At 50.6% G+C, this 20,203-nt stretch overlaps 2 protein-coding genes across 2 annotated transcripts in view; one reads left to right on the top strand and one right to left on the bottom strand.

The window, feature by feature from the left end:
• L3MBTL2 (l(3)mbt-like 2 (Drosophila)) overlaps positions 1–5,271 on the top strand; it is a 29,481-nt gene extending 24,210 nt beyond the window's left edge. The window contains exons 14-18 of the mRNA XM_009996371.1: positions 280–362; positions 2,151–2,385; positions 3,156–3,221; positions 4,171–4,293; positions 5,159–5,271. Of these exons, the coding sequence (XP_009994673.1) occupies positions 280–362; positions 2,151–2,385; positions 3,156–3,221; positions 4,171–4,293; positions 5,159–5,271 (620 nt within the window). The remainder of the gene's footprint in view (positions 1–279; positions 363–2,150; positions 2,386–3,155; positions 3,222–4,170; positions 4,294–5,158) is intronic.
• A 7,202-nt stretch (positions 5,272–12,473) lies between these two features.
• CHADL (chondroadherin-like) lies at positions 12,474–15,783 on the bottom strand. The gene is made up of 4 exons (XM_009996351.1): positions 15,625–15,783; positions 13,873–15,534; positions 13,026–13,192; positions 12,474–12,699 (listed from the first exon to the last, which is right to left on the bottom strand). The coding sequence occupies exons 1-4, from the start codon at positions 15,781–15,783 to the stop codon at positions 12,474–12,476; spliced, it is 2,214 nt and encodes a 737-aa protein (XP_009994653.1).
• Positions 15,784–20,203: the final 4,420 nt, after the last annotated feature.

A 20,203-nucleotide genomic window follows, 5' to 3' on the forward strand; every position in this document is an offset into this window, starting at 1 on the left:
AACATACTCGTTCCTGTCGTTTCTCCTCACCTTTCTCTGTGGTCTGGACTGACACAGGGTTCAGAGCTGCACTTTGCACTTTTCCGTATTTGCCCACTGGAGGGGGGTGCTGGACTGCTATGCAATCTGTGCACTAGATTTATATGCAAGATCAGGCCATAGGTGCTGGTTAAGGAAGCTGCTTTGCAACCAGGTGCCCTGCCTCCTTCCTGCCTATTCTGCCTTTTCCCCCAGCTGCTCTGCCCAGTGCCTGCCTTTTTCCTGCTGTTTTTGCTGCAGGGCATGATGCAGAGACCTTCAGCTGGGAAAGTTACTTGAAAAAGACTAATTCAAGACCTGTTCCAGCACGGCTTTTCAACACAGTAAGTGCTATCAAGAAGAAGAGATTTCTAGGGGTGTTTTCAGTCAGCAAGGAGGAGCCCAAGAGCTCTGGCTGTCACAAAACTGTTGAAGTGGAAGGGACTTCTGTAGTCCATCTTGTCCAAGCCCACTCCACAAGCAGGGTCAACTAGAGCACACTGCCCAGGACTTGTCCAGACAGCTGTCCACGGAGATTCTGCAGCCTCCTTGGGCAACCTGTACCAATGCTAAGTCACCTCCATGGTAAAAAGTGTTTCCTGATGTTCAGAGGGAACATCCTGTGTATCAGTTTGTGCCCATTGTCTTTGGTCCTCTCCCTGGGCACCACTGAGAAGAACCTGGCTCCATCTTTGCACCCTCCCTTCAGGCTTTTATACTCATTAATGAGATCCCCCTGAGCCTTCTCTTCTCCAGGCTGAACAGTCCCAGTTCTCTCTGCCTTTCCCCATGGGAGGGATGCTCCAGTTCCTTCATCATCTTTGTGGCCCTTCATTGGACTCTGCAGTATGTCCATGTCTCTTTTGTACGGGGAGCCCAGACCTAGACTCAACACTCCAGGTTTGGCCTCACCAGTGCTGAGCAGAGGGGAAGGATCACCTCCCTTGACCAACTGGAAACATTCCTCTTAATGCAGTGAGGATACCATTAACATTATTTGTCCCAAGGGCACGTTCCTGGCTCATGTTAAACTTCACGTCCACCAGGATCCCTAGGCCCTTTTCTTCCAAGCTGCTTTCCAGCCACTTGGTCCGCAGCATATGCTGGTGCCTGGGGTTATTCCTTCCGAGGTGGAGGTCTTTACATTTCCTTTTGTTGAACTGCATCAGGTTCCTGTCAGACCATTTCTCCAGCTCATCAAGGTCCATCTGGATGGCAGCAGAACCCTCTAGTATATCAGTCTCCTCCAGTTTTTTACTACCTGCAAGTTGCTGAGTTTGACATGACACTTGGTCATGTCAGCTAGATAATTAATGCAGATGTTGAACAGTATTGGACCAAGTATTTATCCCTGGGGTATACTGCTAATTACTGGCCTTCAACTAGACTTCTTGCCACTAATCAACACCCTCTGGGCCCAGCCACTCTGCCAGTTTTCAGTCCATCATACTGTCTGCTCATCCAGCCCATACTTTATCAGCTTCTCTATGAGTATCTCATAGGGAACAGTGTAAAAAGCCTTCCTGAAGTCAGGGTAGGCAATATCCAATGTCTTTAGTGGGCTGCTCTTTTCTGCCAGTCAGCACTTCTCTAAGGAGGGCCTAAAGCACAGATCTGTGTGCTCTCCAAGTAAAGCCCCTGTTTGGCTGGTTGGGATATGCAGTGTATGTAATATCTTGGTCTCTCTGGATGTGACCTCTTGTTTCTGAGAGCTGCAGGCTCCCAGTGAGTGCTGCACCACTAACTGCTTGTGGACATGTGGCTGGCACTTGGGTACAGGGAGTCTGCTTTGCAGCAGCAAAACTGCTGCAGCATCTCAGCCTGTGCCCATCTTTCTGATTTCCCGGGACTAGCTCAGGTTAATGGATTTGATGTGATGTCCCTTAGCTGCTGCTGCTCCCCTTAGGTTAGGATCTCATTTCTAAAAGCTGGGCTGGCCTTGGATCTGTTCATGCATGTCCCCTTCTGTCATGTGACTGCTTGGTCCTGTTGTGTGACTGGGCTTGTTCTCCCTCTACTTGCTTTAAGCTGGAGACAAGGCTGTAGCTGCTGTGGGGTGCTGGTGGCTGGGTGTGTGTTTGGACTGGGTGTGATAGCCTTGGGTTTTCTTTTTTCCTTTTTTCTGCATGTAGGACTGCCCAAACCACGGCTTCAAGGCAGGTATGAAGGTGGAAGCAGTGGACCTGATGGAGCCCCGGCTCATCTGTGTAGCCACAGTGAAGCGCGTCGTCCACCGTCTCCTTAGCATCCACTTTGATGGCTGGGACGATGAGTATGACCAGTGGGTGGACTGTGAATCTCCAGACATTTATCCTGTGGGGTGGTGTGAGCTGACAGGCTATCAGCTTCAACCACCTGTTGTTCCAGGTGAGTGAAGATCTGACTGCGGTTGCTAATGTTAGAGGCAAAGGTTTCCTTCCTCCTGCTCTGTGAGTGGTTCCTCCTTTTTGGACCTTGTAGGGAGGAGAAAATTGCCTCCTTGATCATGCTGGCTGCTGTAAGTCTTCCTCTGCTGCCACATGTTCCAGCAGCTGGCAGAGTGAGGAGTCTGTTTGGAGGAGATAACAACCTGAGATTTGAGGTTGGCTCTGTTTTTCCTCTGTTCCCCCACCTGCACACCAACAGAGCATTGCTCCTGATGAAGTCTGGTAGAGTTCCAGGTGGTCCTGTCCCTGCAGAGCTCCCTTTTACTAAGCATACCTACAACCTCAGGCAAGTAGCAGGGGGAGCTTGGCCCCTGCTCTCTTTTTTCATCAATTCTCTGACTCTGTCTGTAAAAAGTAAGAGCATCCCTTTCAAGAGTTTATTCCTTCCCTTGTCACAGGGAGGCCACTGCCTCACCTTTGCAGATGTTTTCCTTCTTGTCCCAAGCTACAAATCTTGGTTCTTTACTGTCCTTGCCAAGCCTCTACTGAGCCTCTCCCCACTGTGTTGCCCCAGACTGCCGCCATGGGCCCTCTCCTGGTAGCACAGCCATCCACTGGCTAGAGCCTGGTGTTCCTCTCAGCTGGTTCTCTCGGGAAGAGGGCGTTGGCTCGGGGGGACGGGTGGATCTTGTTTCTCGCTTATGTCACTTCATCCCACGTACCTACTGGTTATGGGATTTGGCTTTCGTTTCCCTCTCGTCTCCATGACAGAGCCCACAACTCCAGTGAAGGCCAAGGAGGTGCCCAAGAGGAAGAAGAAACCCTATGGAAAGAAGAGTGAGTGATGTTTGATTAGTGCCCTCCCGCTCGCTCACAGGCTGGGCCCAGTTAGAGGAACCCTGTCCATGTCCTCTCAGAGCAGGAGAGAGAGGCCTTGTCTTGCTGTGAATGCCCACAGTCAGGTGTGGGCTTGGCAACACAGTTTCATCCTTCTTTACTGTCCGCATTACCTGAGAGACCAGAGAGCTCTGTGTGTGGGAAGGATCTCTTTTGCAGTCTGTTTTCTGTTGGCCAAGGTATAGATGGTGCTTGCTTCTAGGCATGAGGTTGTGCTGCTTTCCCCACTGTGTCCATGGTCAGAGGGAGATGGTTTGCTGCAGCTGGAGGGTGGCTGGAGAGCAACCCTTCCTGCTTTGTGCTGAGGGAAAGAAGGCCTTAAGATGGCTGAAGAGGCCATTAGTGGGGCTGGACCATGTTATTGTTTCATCTTGTCGTCATTGTTGTTGTTGTCATCGTTGCAATAGTTGTGGCAAGTCATGTTGTAGACAGGCAAGAAATTCCTTCCTAGGGGGTGGAGAGGAAAGGACATCTAAAGAATATAGAGAAGTTCAACCTAAATAAAAACGTCAGCTAAAATGAAAACATTAATGCTACCATGTTCCTGCCTTGGAGCCAACCTGCCCATTGCCTAGGACTAGGCCCAGACAGGTAAGCAAAGCGGACTCCAGACTGATTCCAACAGGACCCGCTCCGCGGAAGATAAGCACATGCTGAAGTGCCTTGCCTTTAATGAAGGAGAACACGGAGGAGCATATTTTGAGATGATGGCTGTAGAGTTTTTCTCCAGTAGGCCATTTTTGTTGAGTAACCTTAGCAGCTAATGACCACGTAGCTTGCTCATCAGTTGTGCTGGTCCCTGGCGTGTGGTTTCTCCATGCAGCAGGGTTGCTGATTTTCCAGTAGAAAAGAAACACTTTTCCCCATGCTCTGTTATCTCTTTGTTAAGGAAAAAAGTTATCTGCCAAAACCCGCAACGTCAGGCAGACTACCAAGAAGCCTTCCAACCCGAGGATGAGACGAGAAGCCAGAGCTTCCAGCCAGGCTTTGCCAGAGCCTGCACCTGATGAGAGTAAGAGACTGAGTTACTCTGCCCAGCAGCCACGTGCCGCTGTTCCACGTATGTCCTGCGTGCTGGGGGCCCTCCCCAGGCCTGTACTCCTCGTGGCCATTAAGTCATGGGTGCCTCCCCAAGCAGGGAAAGGTAGCACATGACAAATGTCCTTTCCCAGACAGAGCGAGTGGAAGAAACCCTTTCCCAACTTTCCCTGGGAAGACTTTGCCTCCTGAGAAGGTTTAGTAGCACCAGTCCAGCAGGGTATCTTAATACTGCTGATGCCTGCTGAGGGCTTGGCTACTCTACTGAGCAGTCCAGTTGTGTGGGGGCAGTTAGGGAGGAGAGTCGATCTGGACATGTCAAAGTTTATTGTCACATCCTGGCCCCCATAGGGGTCGTTGCACCATATGAACACCATCCGTTGTGCTGAGCACCAAGAGATGTGAATAGAAGAGCATCTGGCAGCTGGGTCACCTGCCAGCCCTACTGGGTGTCAGGGAAGAGGGTGAGTGAGGTGCTTTGTGTTCCTCATGAAGGTCCCTGTTGCTCAGAAAAGTTTCAGTTCCTCAGTGTGGACCCAGGCATGTAGAGAATGGACCACAATTATTTTTCTTCCCTTGGCCCTGGGAGAAGTTGCTCTTGGGAGCAGGCAGCTGAATGCTGCCAGGGTTTAATCCTGTCCTTATTGCCCCTGTGACCGTGAATAGATTTGTGCCAGCAAGACAGGGCTCCCTGTGGTAAGGGACACTCAAGAAGCAGGTGGGAAACCTGGGACACTGAATATCTGCATGAACAGAGCTGGTTCTGGGGTGCAGCAGGGAAAGCGCAGCAGCATGGGTTGATTTTATGTATTTGTTTTTCCTTTTTTGTCTCTTGCTAGTCATTGCTGTGCAGGTGAAAGAAGAAACCATTGACCCCTCGTTAGCAGATTTGGGAGCCACAGAGCTTCCCATTCCCATCAGCAGCATAAAGCAGGAGGAGGTCACAGACTGATCTGGGACTATTCCCCACCTGCCCACAGCAGCCTGCGCTTCACCAGGTGACTCTGAGGGAAGTCATGGCAAAGGGAAGCAGAAGACTAACAGGGACTTCGGTTTTTGAGGCAGACCACCCTGCAACATCTCAACTCTGCTTTCCTGATACGCAAGAAAATATCCCTTAGACTTGTGATCTTAAGCCCTGGGAAACAAGCTCCAGAAAGGCCACAGGCATGCTGAGGAGCATGACTAGGGTGGCTGCTGGGGCTGCGTGTGCCCAACTTTGAAGGCACTTTTCTGAGCAAAAGTTCCCGATGGGAAAAGGGGCTTCCAGAGCACAAAGGGGCATTTTGGGTTCTCAGCCATGGCGGGAGCTGCTGCAGTCTGGGATGATGGGTGCAGGTTGCATGTGTCAGGCTGCCCATGTAGGACATTGGAGGTCTGCTCCCTGGTCTAGGCCCACAACCCCCGAGAAAGTCAGGACAGGAAGAGTGGAAAGAGCTGAAAAAAAAAAATACAAAAAGGGATGATGATGCATCTTGAGGCAAGAGACCTTTCTGAGTGTCATCATTTCTTGCTTTTGAACCCAGAACTGCAGAGAACATGATGCACAGATTGAATTTTTAATTTTTTAGCAATCCTACTATAAATTTGATCCACGATTTGTACCCTAAAGCCCTGTGCAGTAAACTTGAGGCAGAGGCCAAAAGCTTGTGTATTTTTTTTTTCAAGTCATCAAAACCAGGATTAGCCAAGATGGGGAGCAGAGAAGGGCTGTAAGTGGGTGGGTATCATAGAATCATAGAATCATAGAATCTTAGGGGCTGGAAGGGACCTCGAGAGATCATCTAGTCCAACCCCCCTGCCAGAGCAGGGTCACCTAGAGTACATCACACAGGAACTCATCCAGGTGGGTTTTGAATGTCTCCAGTGAGGGAGACTCCACAACCTCCCTGGGCAGTCTGTTCCAGTGCTCTGTCACTCTTACAGTAAAAAAAATTTTTCGGATATTCACCTTGAACCTCCTATGCTCCAATTTACACCCATTACCCCTTGTCCTATCACTGGTCATCACTGAGAAAAGCCTAACTCCATCCCCCTGACACTCACCCCTTACATATTTGTAAACATTGATGAGGTCACCCCTCAGTCTCCTTTTCTCCAAGCTAAAGAGACCCAGCTCCCTCAGCCTTTCCTCATAAGGGAGATGTTCCACTCCCCTAATCATCTTCGTAGCTCTGCACTGGACTCTTTCGAGCAGTTCCCTGTCCTTTTTGAACTGAGGGGCCCAGAACTGGACACAATACTCCAGATGTGGCCTCACCAATGCAGAATAGAGGGGGAGGAGAACCTCTCTTGACCTACTAACCACACCCTTTCTAATACACCCCAGGATGCCATTGGCCTTCTTGGCCACAAGGGCACATTGCTGGCTCATGGTCATCCTCCTGTCTACCAGGACCCCCAGGTCTCTTTCACCTACACTACTCTCCAGCAGTTCAGCCCCCAACCTGTACTGGGACATGGTGTTGTTCTTCCCCAAATGTAAAACTCTGCACTTCCCCTTGTTGAATTTCATCATGTTTCTCCCCGCCCAACTCTCCAACCTATCTAAGTCTCTCTGAATGGCAGCACAGCCTTCTGGTGTGTCAGCCACTCCTCCCAGCTTAGTGTCATCAGCAAACTTGCTGAGGGTACATTCTATACCCTCATCCAGGTCGTTGATGAAGATGTTGAACAACACCGGTCCCAGCACCGACCCTTGTGGGACTCCACTAGTAACACACCTCCAACCAGATTCTACCCCATTGACTACAACTCTCTGACTCCTTCCTTTCAACCAGTTCCTAATCCACCTCACTTCCTGGTCACCAAACCCATACCTGATCAACTTATCCACAAGGATGCTGTGGGAGACGGTGTCAAATGCTTTACTGAAATCAAGATAAACCACATCTACCGCTCTACCATCATCTATCCACCTAGTAATTTCCTCATAGAAGGCTATGAGGTTAGTCAAACATGATTTACCCTTGATAAAACCATGCTGACTGCTCTTGATGACCCCCATGTCCTTGATGTGCCTGGAGATAGTGACAAGAACAAGTTGTTCCATCACCTTTCCAGGGATGGAGGTGAGGCTGACCGGTCTATAGTTACCCGGGTCCTCCTTCTTGCCCTTCTTGTAGACTGGAGTGACATTTGCTATCCTCCAGTCCTCAGGCACCTCACCTGTTGCCCATGATTTACTGAAGATGATGGAGAGTGGCCTAGCAATGACCTCCGCCAGCTCCCTCAGCACCCTTGGGTGCATTCCATCTGGACCCATTGATTTATGGATGTCCAGATTACTCAACTGATCCCTAACCCAATCCTCATCTACCATGTCAAACTCTTCCTCTATCTTGACTTCTTCTGGGGCTATATGAATCTGGGGCTCATAGGGAGACCCTGCAGGAGTGAAGACAGAGGCAAAGAAGGCATTCAGCACCTCTGCCTTCTTTATATCCTCTGTCACCAGGGCTCCCACCTCATTCCTCAATGGGCCAATATTGCCTCTATTGCTAGTTTTGCTAGCTATGTACTTGAAAAAGCCCTTTCTATTATCCTTAACCTGACTTGCAAGGTTAAGTTCCAAGGAGGCCTTAGCTTTCCTAATTGCCTCCCTACATCCTCTGACAACAGTCCTATATTCCTCCCAAGTGACCAGCCCCTCCTTCCATGATCTATAGATTTTCCTTTTCCACTTAAGTTTGCCCAGTAGTTCCTTCTTTAACCATGCAGGTCTCCTAGCACCCTTACTAGATTTCCTAACCATTGGGACACTCTGATCCTGTGCTTGCAAGAAGTGGTCCTTGAATGTTGACCAGCTATCTTGAGCTCCTTTATTTTCTAGCACCCTGTCCCATGGGATTTCCCTTAATAGATGATTGAGGAGACCAAAGTTTGCCCTGTGGAAGTCCAGGGTTCTGGTCCTGCTGGGTATTTTGTTCCTTCCACACAGGATATGTACTCATATAAAATCTGTTTTGTTGTGATTACATCAGCTCAGTTAAGATTTTATTAGCATTTAAATTCTATCACCATGCCTTACAAATTAGGTAGTTAATATTGTACAAACAAGGCAAACAAATAATTATCTTACTGTATTGCTTAATAATCTACCTGGTCTTCTGACATTTTTCAAAAAGAATTTTCAGCTTCAGTACAATACATTTTTTTTCTACTATGTTCTTGTTTGTTACACAGTTGTCAGGCTTTTCACTCTCAGTCTATCCTTCTTTCTCTCTTTCTTTACCTTTCTTCTTTTAGATTCTGTAGTATTGCTACATTAAAAGAGAAAGCAAGGAGACTTGCTATTAAGGGGAAGAAATTCAAAGTAGAGTGAAAAGTCATAGCAGTACTGTGAATAATTAGAATGCAATGATTCTTTGAAATATAAATATGTGTAATTTTGTAGGAGTGTAAAATGGTTTGGTTTTTTTGTCCCTTGTTTTTTCTTTCTGGGTTTCAGTGTTTAGGAGTAAGGTAGGACAGGTAACAGCTTCTGTTGTTCAAATTTAAAAAAATGGAAGAGAATATTTCAGATTATCCCATATTTTGTTTTATTTTTATTTTTCTATTATAACCACTTATTTATTTGTTTATTTGTTTTATCTAAATGTTGCATTTTAAAATGCTTTTAAATTCCCTCTTTCAGAGGTTTACCTTTTCTGAATTCACAGCTCAGCAAATCTGCAGGAATTCAAAACTGTTTCTCTACCACCACATTTGTTTTTATTATGTATGTCTTCAAAAAGAGGTTATTCTAAACATTACAGATTTACCTATGGATAAGAAATCATGAGTTATAATATTATCTTTTCCAATCCTTTCAGTTCTCAGTTTTCTCAGTCTAGCCTTCTCTTTGACTCAAAGATTCTTCCAAGTTTAGTCCACATTGAAACTTGTTCTGGTTCTTCTACTCCAGAACACTTTACCTATCTCTATTTTTTCCTGTATTTTCTTTATTTTAGAAATTCTCTATTCAGTCAAATCATATATTTGCTCTTCTTACAGCACTGCTTTTCTTTAGGTTCCACTGTAAAATCATTAAAATAAGAAGCTTTTAAAGGCCTTTCAATAGCCCTTGGAAAAGGTCCTATGTATATATTTTGGGGGAAAACCTCCCAAAATCTGCATGGAGTGTTTAGACCCTATGTAAAAAAAAAAAAGGAAAAAAAAAAAATAAGTCTTGAAGGCTGCTTTCTCTATTCTCTGTTCTAGAGAAGTAAAAGCATGGTCCTTTCTTTGGAAAAGAGAGGAGAAATTGATGAGAATTAAAAGGCCTGTTCTTAGCAAAATCTTAGCAGGTCTTCAAAAACAGCTCAAAGGGGAGTTTTTTTACTGATTTATGTAAATAGAAAGGCAAAGTTGTCAGAAGCCCAATACAAAATATGGAGTAAAGTTCTTAATCCCCACTCCTAGACATATTATTATTATTAAATCAGAGTAGTTAGGTTGGAAGGGATCTTAAATATCATATAGTTCCAACCTCCCTGCATGGGCAGGGACACCTCCCAGTAGACCAGGTTGATCAAAGTCCTGTCCAGCCTGGCCTTGAAATCTTGAGCTCCTTTATTTTCTAGCACCCTGTCCCATGGGATTTCCCTTAATAGATGATTGAGGAGACCAAAGTTTGCCCTGTGGAAGTCCAGGGTTCTGGTCCTGCTGGGTATTTTGTTCCTTCCACACAGGATCCTGAACTCCACCATCTCATGATCACTGCAGCCAAGGCTGCCATTGACCACCACTGCTTCAACAAGGCCCTCCTTGCTGGTTAGTACAAGATCCAGCAGCGCTCCTCTTCTAGTCGGCTTGTCCACCATTTGCATTAAGAAGTTATCATCAATGCATTGGAGGAACCTCCTAGACTGTGAAAGGCTGGCTGTGTGAGTCTTCCAGCAGATATCAGGGTAGTTGAAATCTCCCATGAGGACCAGCGACTGTAGTTGTGAGGCTGCTTTCAGTTGCTTGTAGAAAGCCTCATCAACCTCCTCACCTTGATCAGGAGGTCTGTAGTAGACCCCCACAACTGTGTCACCCGCACCTGCTTGCCCCTTAATTCTTACCCACAGAATTTCAACATGCCCCTCATCAGCCCCTGCATGAAACTCAATACATTCTAGTTGCTCTCTCACATAAAGAGCAACCCCACCACCTCGCTTCCCTGCCCTATCTTTCCTAAAAAGCACATAACCATCCATGGCCACATTCCAGTCAACTCTGTTTTGGGTGGTTTTTTTAGACATGCAGTAGGGTTTCTCTGTGCCTCTTTCCTCTCTACTTGCCAGTTCCACCTCAGGGCTGAATGTCACAGGACTGCAACAGGTTAACTTAAGGCAGGAAATGCCATTTCCCATTTTATAGCAAAGCTGTAACATTCCTCTCTTTCCTCAGATGGGCCATCAAAGTTCAGGACAGAAATCAGAAAGGTCAGTGTGGCTACAGTGATGAAGAACAGTTTTAAATCTCCTGTAACAAGTTCCCGTGAGCTTTCTGCAGGTGAGGAAGTGTCCTGCCAGTTAGTGCCTGGCCGGCTGTAGGGCAAGTGTCTTGTCAAACCCTACAGGGAAATGGTGGCCACCCAGGACACTGCCTTGCCCATGAAATCGTTCCCTTGGCCATGCTCCCCTCAAGTTCCAGGCAAGAGCTTGTGTTGCCAAAATAGTTCCCACTTTGTACAGTGGTTCGTGACCAAAAAATAATGTTGGCAAGCTCACCATCTACAAAACAGAGGGTAGAGACTGGAAGTAACCAGCAGTCTTCCTCTTTTCCCTTCTAAAGAGGGAAATGGAGCCTTCAACTGGAAAGGGAAGAAAACACCTTGGGGGAAGCCATGAAACACAAGTGGAAAAAGTGTGGATGGTCTGTGTCAAACTAGACAGAACAGCTGTGCCATCTCTGCCCATCCCTCCATCCCTGGGAGGGCTCTGGGCTCCTGTGGAAAGCAGCCATGATGGGATGAGTGTCATGGAGGGTGTGGGATTTTTATTGAGGGCTGGAGCGCCTCTCCTGTGAAGACAGGCTGAGAGAGTTGGGATTGTTCAGCCTGGAGAAGGGAAGGCTCTGGGGAGACCTTATAACGGGCTTTCAGTACCTAAAGGGGCTACAGGAAAGCTGGGGAGGGACCTTTTACAAGGGCTTCTAGTGATAGGACATGGGGAAATGGCTTTAAACTGGAAGAGGATTGATTTAGATTAGATCTTGGGAAGAGATTCTTTACTGTGGAAGTGGTGAGACAATGGAACAGGTTGTCCAGAGAAGCTGTGGATGCACCATACCTGCAAGTGTTCAAGGCCAGGCTGGATGGAGCTTTGAGCAACCTGGTCTGGTGGGAGGTGTCCCTGCTCATGAAGGGGGATTGGGACTAGATAGTCTTTAAGGTCCCTTCCAACCCAAACCATTCCATGATTCTATGTAAACAGTTCCATGCTCCATGTGGTCATTTAACAACTAGAAGTGTTTGCCTTTTCAAGCCATCCCAATTTGAACAAATTTCTGACTTTAAAAAGAACCACCTTGTGTTCCTTCTGGGGTTGGGACATCTCTACTAGGGCTGCCATGGGGTGTAGATTGGATATGTCACTTATGGATGGGAAGCGGGAAGCACCGATCAAATTTAGCAGGAAATAGAAAGCTTTCAATCTGCTTATGCTTTATTTCTGAGGAGCTGCTGGGAGTTCAGGTGATGTTCTCACTGATGATAATTTTGAAGTTTTCTGCTCGAAGGTTTGAGCCAGTGCAGGGTCTTGCACTGAGGCTCTTCAAAGTCCTTCTCAGGGCTCTTTAATTGTTTCTAAAGCAGTGAAGCCTCTTAAAACAACAAGAACAACAACAAAAGCACGGGGCTCTTAAAAGTATAAACAAACTTGTAGATTCCAGCTGCATGGCTGAAAGGAACCTTGGGAAGACAATGCAAGTATTTGGCATTGTTGAGTCCTCCAATCATGTTGGAAATACTATGGAAGCTTTTTGCACCAGTTCTTTTCAGGGTAATGTGCCCCTGTGTCCTGTAAAAATAGATCCTGCATCTTTGGCAAATTGGCATCTCTGATGGCACCAGGCTCTCTCCTTTGCAACTTGTGCAATGTCCATGTGGCTGTGGTGGGGACAAATCCAGCAAAGCTGCCCTCACCAAGCTGTAGGTGTGGACCTGTTGTGTCCTGCATGTTTTTCTTAAGCTCTGCTCTTCTTGAAGCCTCTGGCTGTTGATTTTCCCCATCTCTTTTCCTTGCTGGGCTTGCTCACACCCTTGGCCTTGTCAGGACTGGCTCCCCCAGCCTCACCTTTTCCCTGCCCAGGGCAGGTTAGGAAAGTGGTGGAAAGCTTCACCTTCAGCCCCTGAGCTTGTTCAGGGGACATGCAGGTGGCCCCTACACGGAGGTTGAGTTTGTTGATCCACCTGGAGATGCGGGAAAGGAGTGGGATGGGGTGAAGGGATAGGTGACATTCCATGCCCATGAGTGGGCACAGGTAGCTTCAAAGCCAGGCCAAGTTGCTTAGGACCTCACCTGGGTGACCTTTGACTATCTGAGTGTTTGTACACCGGACTAGCACATTCCTTTCAGTCTTCCATTTAGATCTAGAGGCGTAGGCATGTGCTCCATCTCCCCACCATGGGAGAAGACCCAAAATGGCCATTATGCCATGTGCTCATGCCTGTGGCATGGCAGGGTCCTGCTGTCAGCCAGGTTGTCCCTCAGGCCTGTTCCCCTCTGTGCCACTCACCTGTGCAGGGGGAGGAGCTGGCAGTCGCAGTGGAAAGGAATGTCCCTCAGGTTGAGGATCTCCAGCCCCGTGAAGTTGCTCATGTTGGGGATGTTGCTCATTTTGTTGCTCTCCAGGTAGAGGCTTCTGATCTTGGGACCAAGGCCAGAGAAGGCACCAGGGGAAATCTGCAACAAAGTGAAGGTGAGTCAGGGAGATCCTGATGGAAGCAGAGGAGCAAATCTCTGCCCCTGCATTGCTCATCAGCTGGTGGGGCTGAGAGAACCTATCCTGAACCGGACAGCCCTGGGAAAGGGCTATTCTAAACAACAGCACATGTCCTTGAGGACTGTCATTAACAAAACCAGTTTCAGACACATTTTGGGACTCACTAGACCCTGCTCAGTCTTCCTGGAAAGTAGGTGACATGCAGGAGGTCTTAGAGCAATCCTTGGGCACTGTTAAGGTGAGTGGTCTTCATGAGAGTGATGGTAACACCACTTTCTTGAGGGCATGGAGGAATTTGGGGTAGAGTCCCACAGGACAGCTGCTCATAGTAAGAGCAGGAAGAAATATTGGGGGAAAGAGGTGGTTTGGGGAATAGTCTGGACCCCACTGAAACTGGACATCTTCATGGAACAGAAGGAGCAAGGCTGTCCTGGAGGAGCTCGGGGACAGGTGGGAGCAAGATGATGCTCCAGCTGAGCCCAAGGAAACCTCTACTCCCAGCACCTCCTGAAGCCTCCGGCATTTGGGGCCGCTTGGATGCCTCTGTAGGTACCACCAGCCCTGGGTGGTGCAACAAGATGAGACCTATGGCTGTGCCCCGTGGTGCCCCTGCCCCTCAGGGCTCCCCAGCCATGCGCACCCACTCCAGGCCCATGTTGTCCAGGTAGAGGTGCTGCAGGCTGGAGGCCACTGGCAGGAAGGCACCATCTTGCACGCGCTTGATGGGGTTTCGGGACAGCTTCAGCTCACTAAGGGCCGACAGGCCCCGCAGGGCGGCTGTGGGCACTTCCGCCAGGTGGTTTTCCTCCAGGTGCAGCTTCTCCAGCATCTTGGCAGGAGCCAGGGCAGCAGGGGAGATGTGCCTGATGGCATTCCCAGCGAGGTAGAGCCAGCGCAGCCCCTGGGTCCCGGCCAGGTCACGCTCTCCTATCTCCCTGATGGCGTTGTGCTGCAGGTGGAGGGAGATGAGGTTGGGCAGGAGCTGGAAGGCGCCAGCAGGCAGGTGGGTGAAGGTGTTGTGGTCCAGGTTGAGGTAGGCCAGCTGTGGAGCCCCTTTGAAGGTGGCAGCTGCCAAGGTGGAGAGGTGGTTGTCGGTGAGGTAGAGGTAGACCAGGCTCTCCAGCCCCTGCAGCGCCCCAGGGAGCAGCACCCTGATGCTGCAGCTCTGCAGGTGGAGGGACACCAGCTCCTTCAGGCCAGGGAAGGCACCTGGAGGCACTGTCCCGAAGGTGTTTCGGCGCAGGTCGAGGAGGCGGCTGTCCTTGGGGAAGCCCCGGGGGATCTCCTGCAGGCCCCTGTTCTCGCAGGACCCGTGACGGAAATCAGGGGAGCAGGAGCACCCCCGGGGGCACTGCCCGCTGCCGGCCCCCCTTGGCTGCTCCGAGGGGGTGGGGGGTCTAGGGGGCGGCCGGGGGTGGCCGCACCGCATCTCGAGGGACCGCAGGGAGTCGAGGGCCCGGCCACGGAGGGCAGGGGGTGCAGCACAGGAGCCCTCTGCCTGCACCCGCGCCCTGGTCAGCCAGCTGTGGAAGGGGCGCAGGAGGCAGGAGCAGAGCAGGGGGTTCCCCGCCAGGCTGACCCGCGCCAGCTCCCCGGCCCCAGCCAGGGGCAGCAGCCCCCGCAGCTGGTTTTTGCGGAGGTCCAGCGTTCGCAGCTGGGGGCTGTGGGTGAAGGCATCGGGTGCCACGTCCTGGAGAGCGGCATGGTCCAGGGAGAGGTGCTTCAGAGAGGCCATGGCCAGGGCCTCCTCGGGCAGGTAGGTGATGGGGTTGTGGCCCAGGTCCAGCCGGGTGGCCCCATCAAGCCTGGCCAGGGCCTCTCCCGGCAGCGCCTGCAGCTCGTTGTGGTCCAGGCTCAGCCTGCGCAGGGCAGGCAGGGCAGCAAAGGCCTCGCTGCCCAGCACATGGAGAGCATTGTGGGACAGCCGGAGCCACCTGAGGGCCTGCAAACCCTGGAAGACCATGTCTGGGAGGTAGACCAAGGCATTTGCCCTCAGGTCGAGGACAGTGAGAGACCCCAGATGGCCAAAAGCACCTGGCTGGATCTCCTCAATGCGGTTCCCCTCCAGGGTGAGGTGCTGAAGGGATGAAAGCCCATCCAGGGACTCCTGGTAGAGGAGGGCTATGCCATTGGAGGCCAGGTTGAGGTGGACCAGCCTCCCTAGCCCCCGGAAAGCCCCTTCCTCCAGCCTTTCCACCTTGCAGTGCTGCAGGTCCAAGTGTGTGAGGTATGGGGTGGCAAGGAAGGCTTCCACTGGGATGACTGTGAAGCTGTTGCCCCGAAGGTCCAGTTTTTTGGTGAGCTGTCGGTCACATGAATAAAACACTGAGTTACCCCAGAGCTGCCATCCCCCCCTTCTCTTTCCCCGTCCCCTGCCCATTCCTTTACCCACCTGTGGAATAGCAATGGGGACAGCTGTCAGGTTCCCATTGAGGCAGAGGACATGGGCATGGAGGTTGTCACAGATGCAGGGTGTGGGGCAGCGAGCTGCAGCCGTCCCCCCCAGTACCAGAGCCACAGTGAGCAGGAGGAGCCCCCAGCACAGCCTCATGGCAAAGGGCACCTGTGGCTGAGGAGAGGTGGAAGTGAGGCCAGGAGAGGGGCCAGGCTCCTGTGTGTCCCTAAAGAGCATCGCTTACTGGTGGACTTTGCTGTGACCTAATGGGGCAGGTCTCATCATCTTAAGAGCATGAGAAGAAGGAGAAAAATAGAATGAAAAGCAAGGGTCAGAGATAGCAGGTCTCCACTTGGAAACAGCTTTTCCCTGGGTTATGTCACTGAGGGATGTTTGGGAGCGCCTACTCAGCAGGCGCTTGAGGGGAACAGGCTTAGAGCAGACAAACTCTTCCCCCCTCCCCTCTTCCCAATTTTCATCATATATCATCAGCATAACATTGTCTTGACCTATACAGTGTATCAACAATCCTCCTACAATCCAGGCCTGTGTTTTGTAAGGTGAGCGGGTACAGCCACCCAGGGGATGTGTCCATGCTGGCTTTCTGAGCTGCCGTCTTGCTTTTCATTGCAAATGTCCCATCTCCACCACTCTGGCTGCCTCCTGCCTCCCACCCTGCAGGCTGCCCACCCTCCTCCCCCTGCTCTGAGCTATTCATAGCAGTTTTTGGAATAGATCTCCACTGTTTAGCTGCAGGAAGGACGCGTTGGTTTTGGCTGGGAAGGAGCAAGCCCCTGGGGTGGAGGGGCCAGAGAGAGGCCAAGGCTGGGATAAGCACAGAGAGAGCAGCAGGGCTGCAGGTGTGGCAAATACATCCCCCCCCCCCATGGAGCCACCATAGTGCCTACCCCTTTACCCACCATGTCTCGTTATGTCCCCCTCCCACCCCCACTCTGCCCTCCTGCCATCGCCACAGCCACTCCTGCCGCAGCCCCCCCTCCCATCCTAGGGTCACCCCACCATCCTGCACAGCCACCAGCAAGTGTCACCAACGCGATGGCCCCAGCTCAGCCCCCAGCTCACACTTGGGCCATGTGCCAGGCATCATCCCAGCACTCCCTCCCCCACACCTCGGGGGGGGTCACGCATCCAGGGGGTTGGGGGTACCTGGACCTCAAGAAGTGGCAAAGAAAGAGAAGAAAGCAGCCCCCTTCGCTTCTCCTGCATCCAGTGGCTTTTGAGCTCCTGCGCCGCTGCGGACGCTCCTTGCAGAAGCGAGAGCTGAATGGGCTCCCTTGTGTTGCTTTGCCAGCAGTGCTGGCCGGACAGAGCCAGGAACGCGGGAGGAGGAGGGAAGGAGGGAGGGAGGGAGGGTAGAGCACCCCTGGAGAGAGGGCAGTGACCCAGACATCGCCTCTCCCATGCCATGCAGGAGGGTGGGAGCACCAGCACAGGGGAGCCAAAAGCTGGCGTGTCACAGCACTAATCCAGCCGGACCCTGGGCAGGACGTGCACTTGCTGTTCCCAGGGTTCTTCCCTTTTCTGGCTGCACAGTGACAGAAGACACGAGGTGCAGGGCAGAAAGGTGACAGAAAGGTGCAGAAAGGGGCAGCTGGCAAGGTGGGCTGTGGGGCCATGCCATGTTGACAGCCTCAAGTTCTCCTAATTTTGCTCTTCCACTTGTTTCAAAGAGACCACTGGTGTCAATGCCCATGTGAAATGTTTGCCCGCAGAAGCACATGGAGGCCTTTGTTTTCCCTCTCTGACTGTCATTTCTGTTTTGGCTCTGCATTTTGCTCTCCCAGGGACCACGAACAGATCTGCAGCCCAACAGAAACCTGAAAGATTTGCTACTAGTGTCTCTCTCCCCTTCAAGCCCTTCCCTCTTCACCACTCTCAGCTGCCAGAACTAGTATGTGCCATCCTGGTGCCACCTGCAGGCGACGGACATGTTGGCCAGGGTCTGCAAACCTCCCTGATGGCCAAAGCCTCCCTGGCCAAAGCCTTGGGTTGACATCCCCTCTGTCCCTGCCAGCTCCTGGGGTGCTTATTGTTCCCCAGCACACGATGACCACCCAACTGTAGTGATGGGATGAGAGGCTCAGAAGCACCGATCCTTGTGCTCATCTCCACTCTGCTGTGCAGGGAGGACCATGGGGAATGTAGGTCCAGAGGGGATGAACTAGCCATGGGCTGGCAGGAGTCACCACGAGGAGTTTGTCGCTTGCACCAAGCTACCAAGACCTGTCTCAGAGCGGTGGCTGCCTCAAGGATGGCCAGGTGAAGGGAGCAGTGGCTGTTTGGTGTTACAGTGCTGGTGCTCCAGCTGCTGGTCTTCACTCTACCCTGCTGTGTGTCACCAGTGTGGCTGAGCCCTCATGCCCCCCTGAGCTGCTCCCACTCTGTCTAGCAGCATCACGTCTGCTGCCTCCAATGCCAGCTTGTCCTCACTGCCATCCCTTGTGCCACCACAAAGATGACTTTGCAGCACCACCACCTCTTCCCCATGCTGGAGGGCAGATTCTTTCTGGACCTACCAAATATCACTGTCCTCCACCTGGGGGGAGCAGGGTGGAGCAGCTCTGGCCAGCCATTTTCAGGGGCCTTGGCAACCATGACCACCTCCACCTCAGCCCTGCTGCTGGCCTGGAGATGCACCGCAACTGCAACTCCATCCACCAGCTCACATGGAACCACTTGCTGCAGCCACCATCACCCCCTGCAAGTGCATGTGCCTGCAAGGAGCCCGATCCTATTACCTAGCACTTAGACGGCTTGCAAATGCACTCAGAACTGCTCCCTGCAGAGCTCTGCACCACCACTGCATTAACAAAGTTCAAATTAAGAATACCTCTGACAACAGCTGTGCTTTTGGGGTGGGGTGGTTGCACAAGACAGGCTGAAGCAGCACTGGAAATACTCCACATTCCTCCAGGGCACTGCTGAGAAAGTCATCTTCTGAGGGCAGCTTCTACAGGAAATCAGTCACCAATCCCCATCTTATTTTTTTTTCCCTGTAATCCTGAGGCATAGCCAATTTTAAGCAACTTCTGTTTCCGTGTCCTACCTAGAAGTGATCTGTCTTCTGTAGAGACTGTCACCTCTAACCTCACACCCCTTTTTCTTACAGACATCTAATCTTGACACTGAATACCAGGATACTGAATACTAGGATAATCCTGTCTCTAGCACTGAAAAGAAATTTGGGGATAAATATCTCACACCTGTTCTGCAACTATGACTTGGCTACTCCAAGCTTCCCATGCAGGTTCTCCCTATGACTCCCTGCAGGTCTTTGTGTAAGTAGCAGCATCTCACTGAGCTTTGCAGGCTTTGTTAAGATAGCCTTGCACACACAACATGCTCCATGGGACCCACTGCAGAAGGTCTCTCTCCTGTAGAGGTTTACTCCTAAACTTGGTCTCTGTGTCATGTTCTCATGTTCCTTTTCTCCATAAGTCTCCTTCTGGGCAGAGGGAGATGAAGAGCAGCAAGAGGCCAGGGAGCTCCATGGAAAGCTACACTAGGTTCAAGACTTACAGAAATTAGATTACAGTCTTGGTTTTGCCCTCAAGCTCATGGCAAAATTTAAACAGATTTGCTTTTGCAACAGGGAGCTGAAGGAACAGAATGGGATGAGGTGAAGACAGGGCTCAGCCTGCAATGATTGAAACTCTTTCTGTAGGTACAGGTGCCTCAATTTCAGTTGATTTTTAACAATTTGGACACAAAGGAGTTGCAGCTTCAGTCACAAAAATTGGAAGAAAACACAGTTTGCTCTCAGCTTAAGGGCAGCCTTTTTTGGATGAAGGGACACTGCTTTTACATGAAGACCAGCACATCCCCAGCCACAGCAACAAGACAGCTTTCCTGTGCCTGTTGGATCACAGCCACTCCCATTTCACCAGTAGTTGCTTTGAACTGGCCCAGAACCTGGAAGAACGTAACGTGCATGCAAGTAGATCTTTCACATACCATGCACTTTATTTCAATCCAGTCCCACCAGACCTCTGTTCTGTCCATGCTGCCTGCATACTCTGTAAGTTACCATCAGCTTTTCCTGCATTGAGGCCAAGCACATGCACCCTGCCAGCTGTGGCACACACTGCCTCTCAGAGGGAAGGGACAGCTAACTCCATATCCCTGACTTCTTCCCAGCACCAGCCCTACTTTACACTGAATGTCAATTGTAACATCAGGTAAGGGAGGACGAATAGTCTCCTCCAACTGAAACAGGGGTAAAGAACAACTCTGCTACCTACAGAGAAAGATGTGTTGATTCTCAGAGGCTTGAAAGAAGAGGGAGCAGGACCAAGCTGTAAGCTCGGGACTGGCAGGTGCCACAAACACGTATATGCACAAACAATCCTCCATAGGGTAATTTAAAGGCATCTGCTTCTACTCCTTCAGCACAAGAAAAAAAAGCACTGCCCTACCCAAAAATGATCAGCAGTAATTATTTGTGCTCTTACACATGCTCAGCTTTCAAACATGAACAGTGCACACAGTCCCAGCATTGTGTCAAAGGGTGGTAAAAGGGAACATGTATTCCACAGGGATTTCATGGATTATATTC

The sequence above is a fragment of the Chaetura pelagica genome, unplaced genomic scaffold, assembly GCF_000747805.2.
Source record: "Chaetura pelagica isolate M959 unplaced genomic scaffold, ChaPel_1.0 scaffold414, whole genome shotgun sequence".
Lineage (NCBI taxonomy): Eukaryota > Metazoa > Chordata > Aves > Apodiformes > Apodidae > Chaetura > Chaetura pelagica.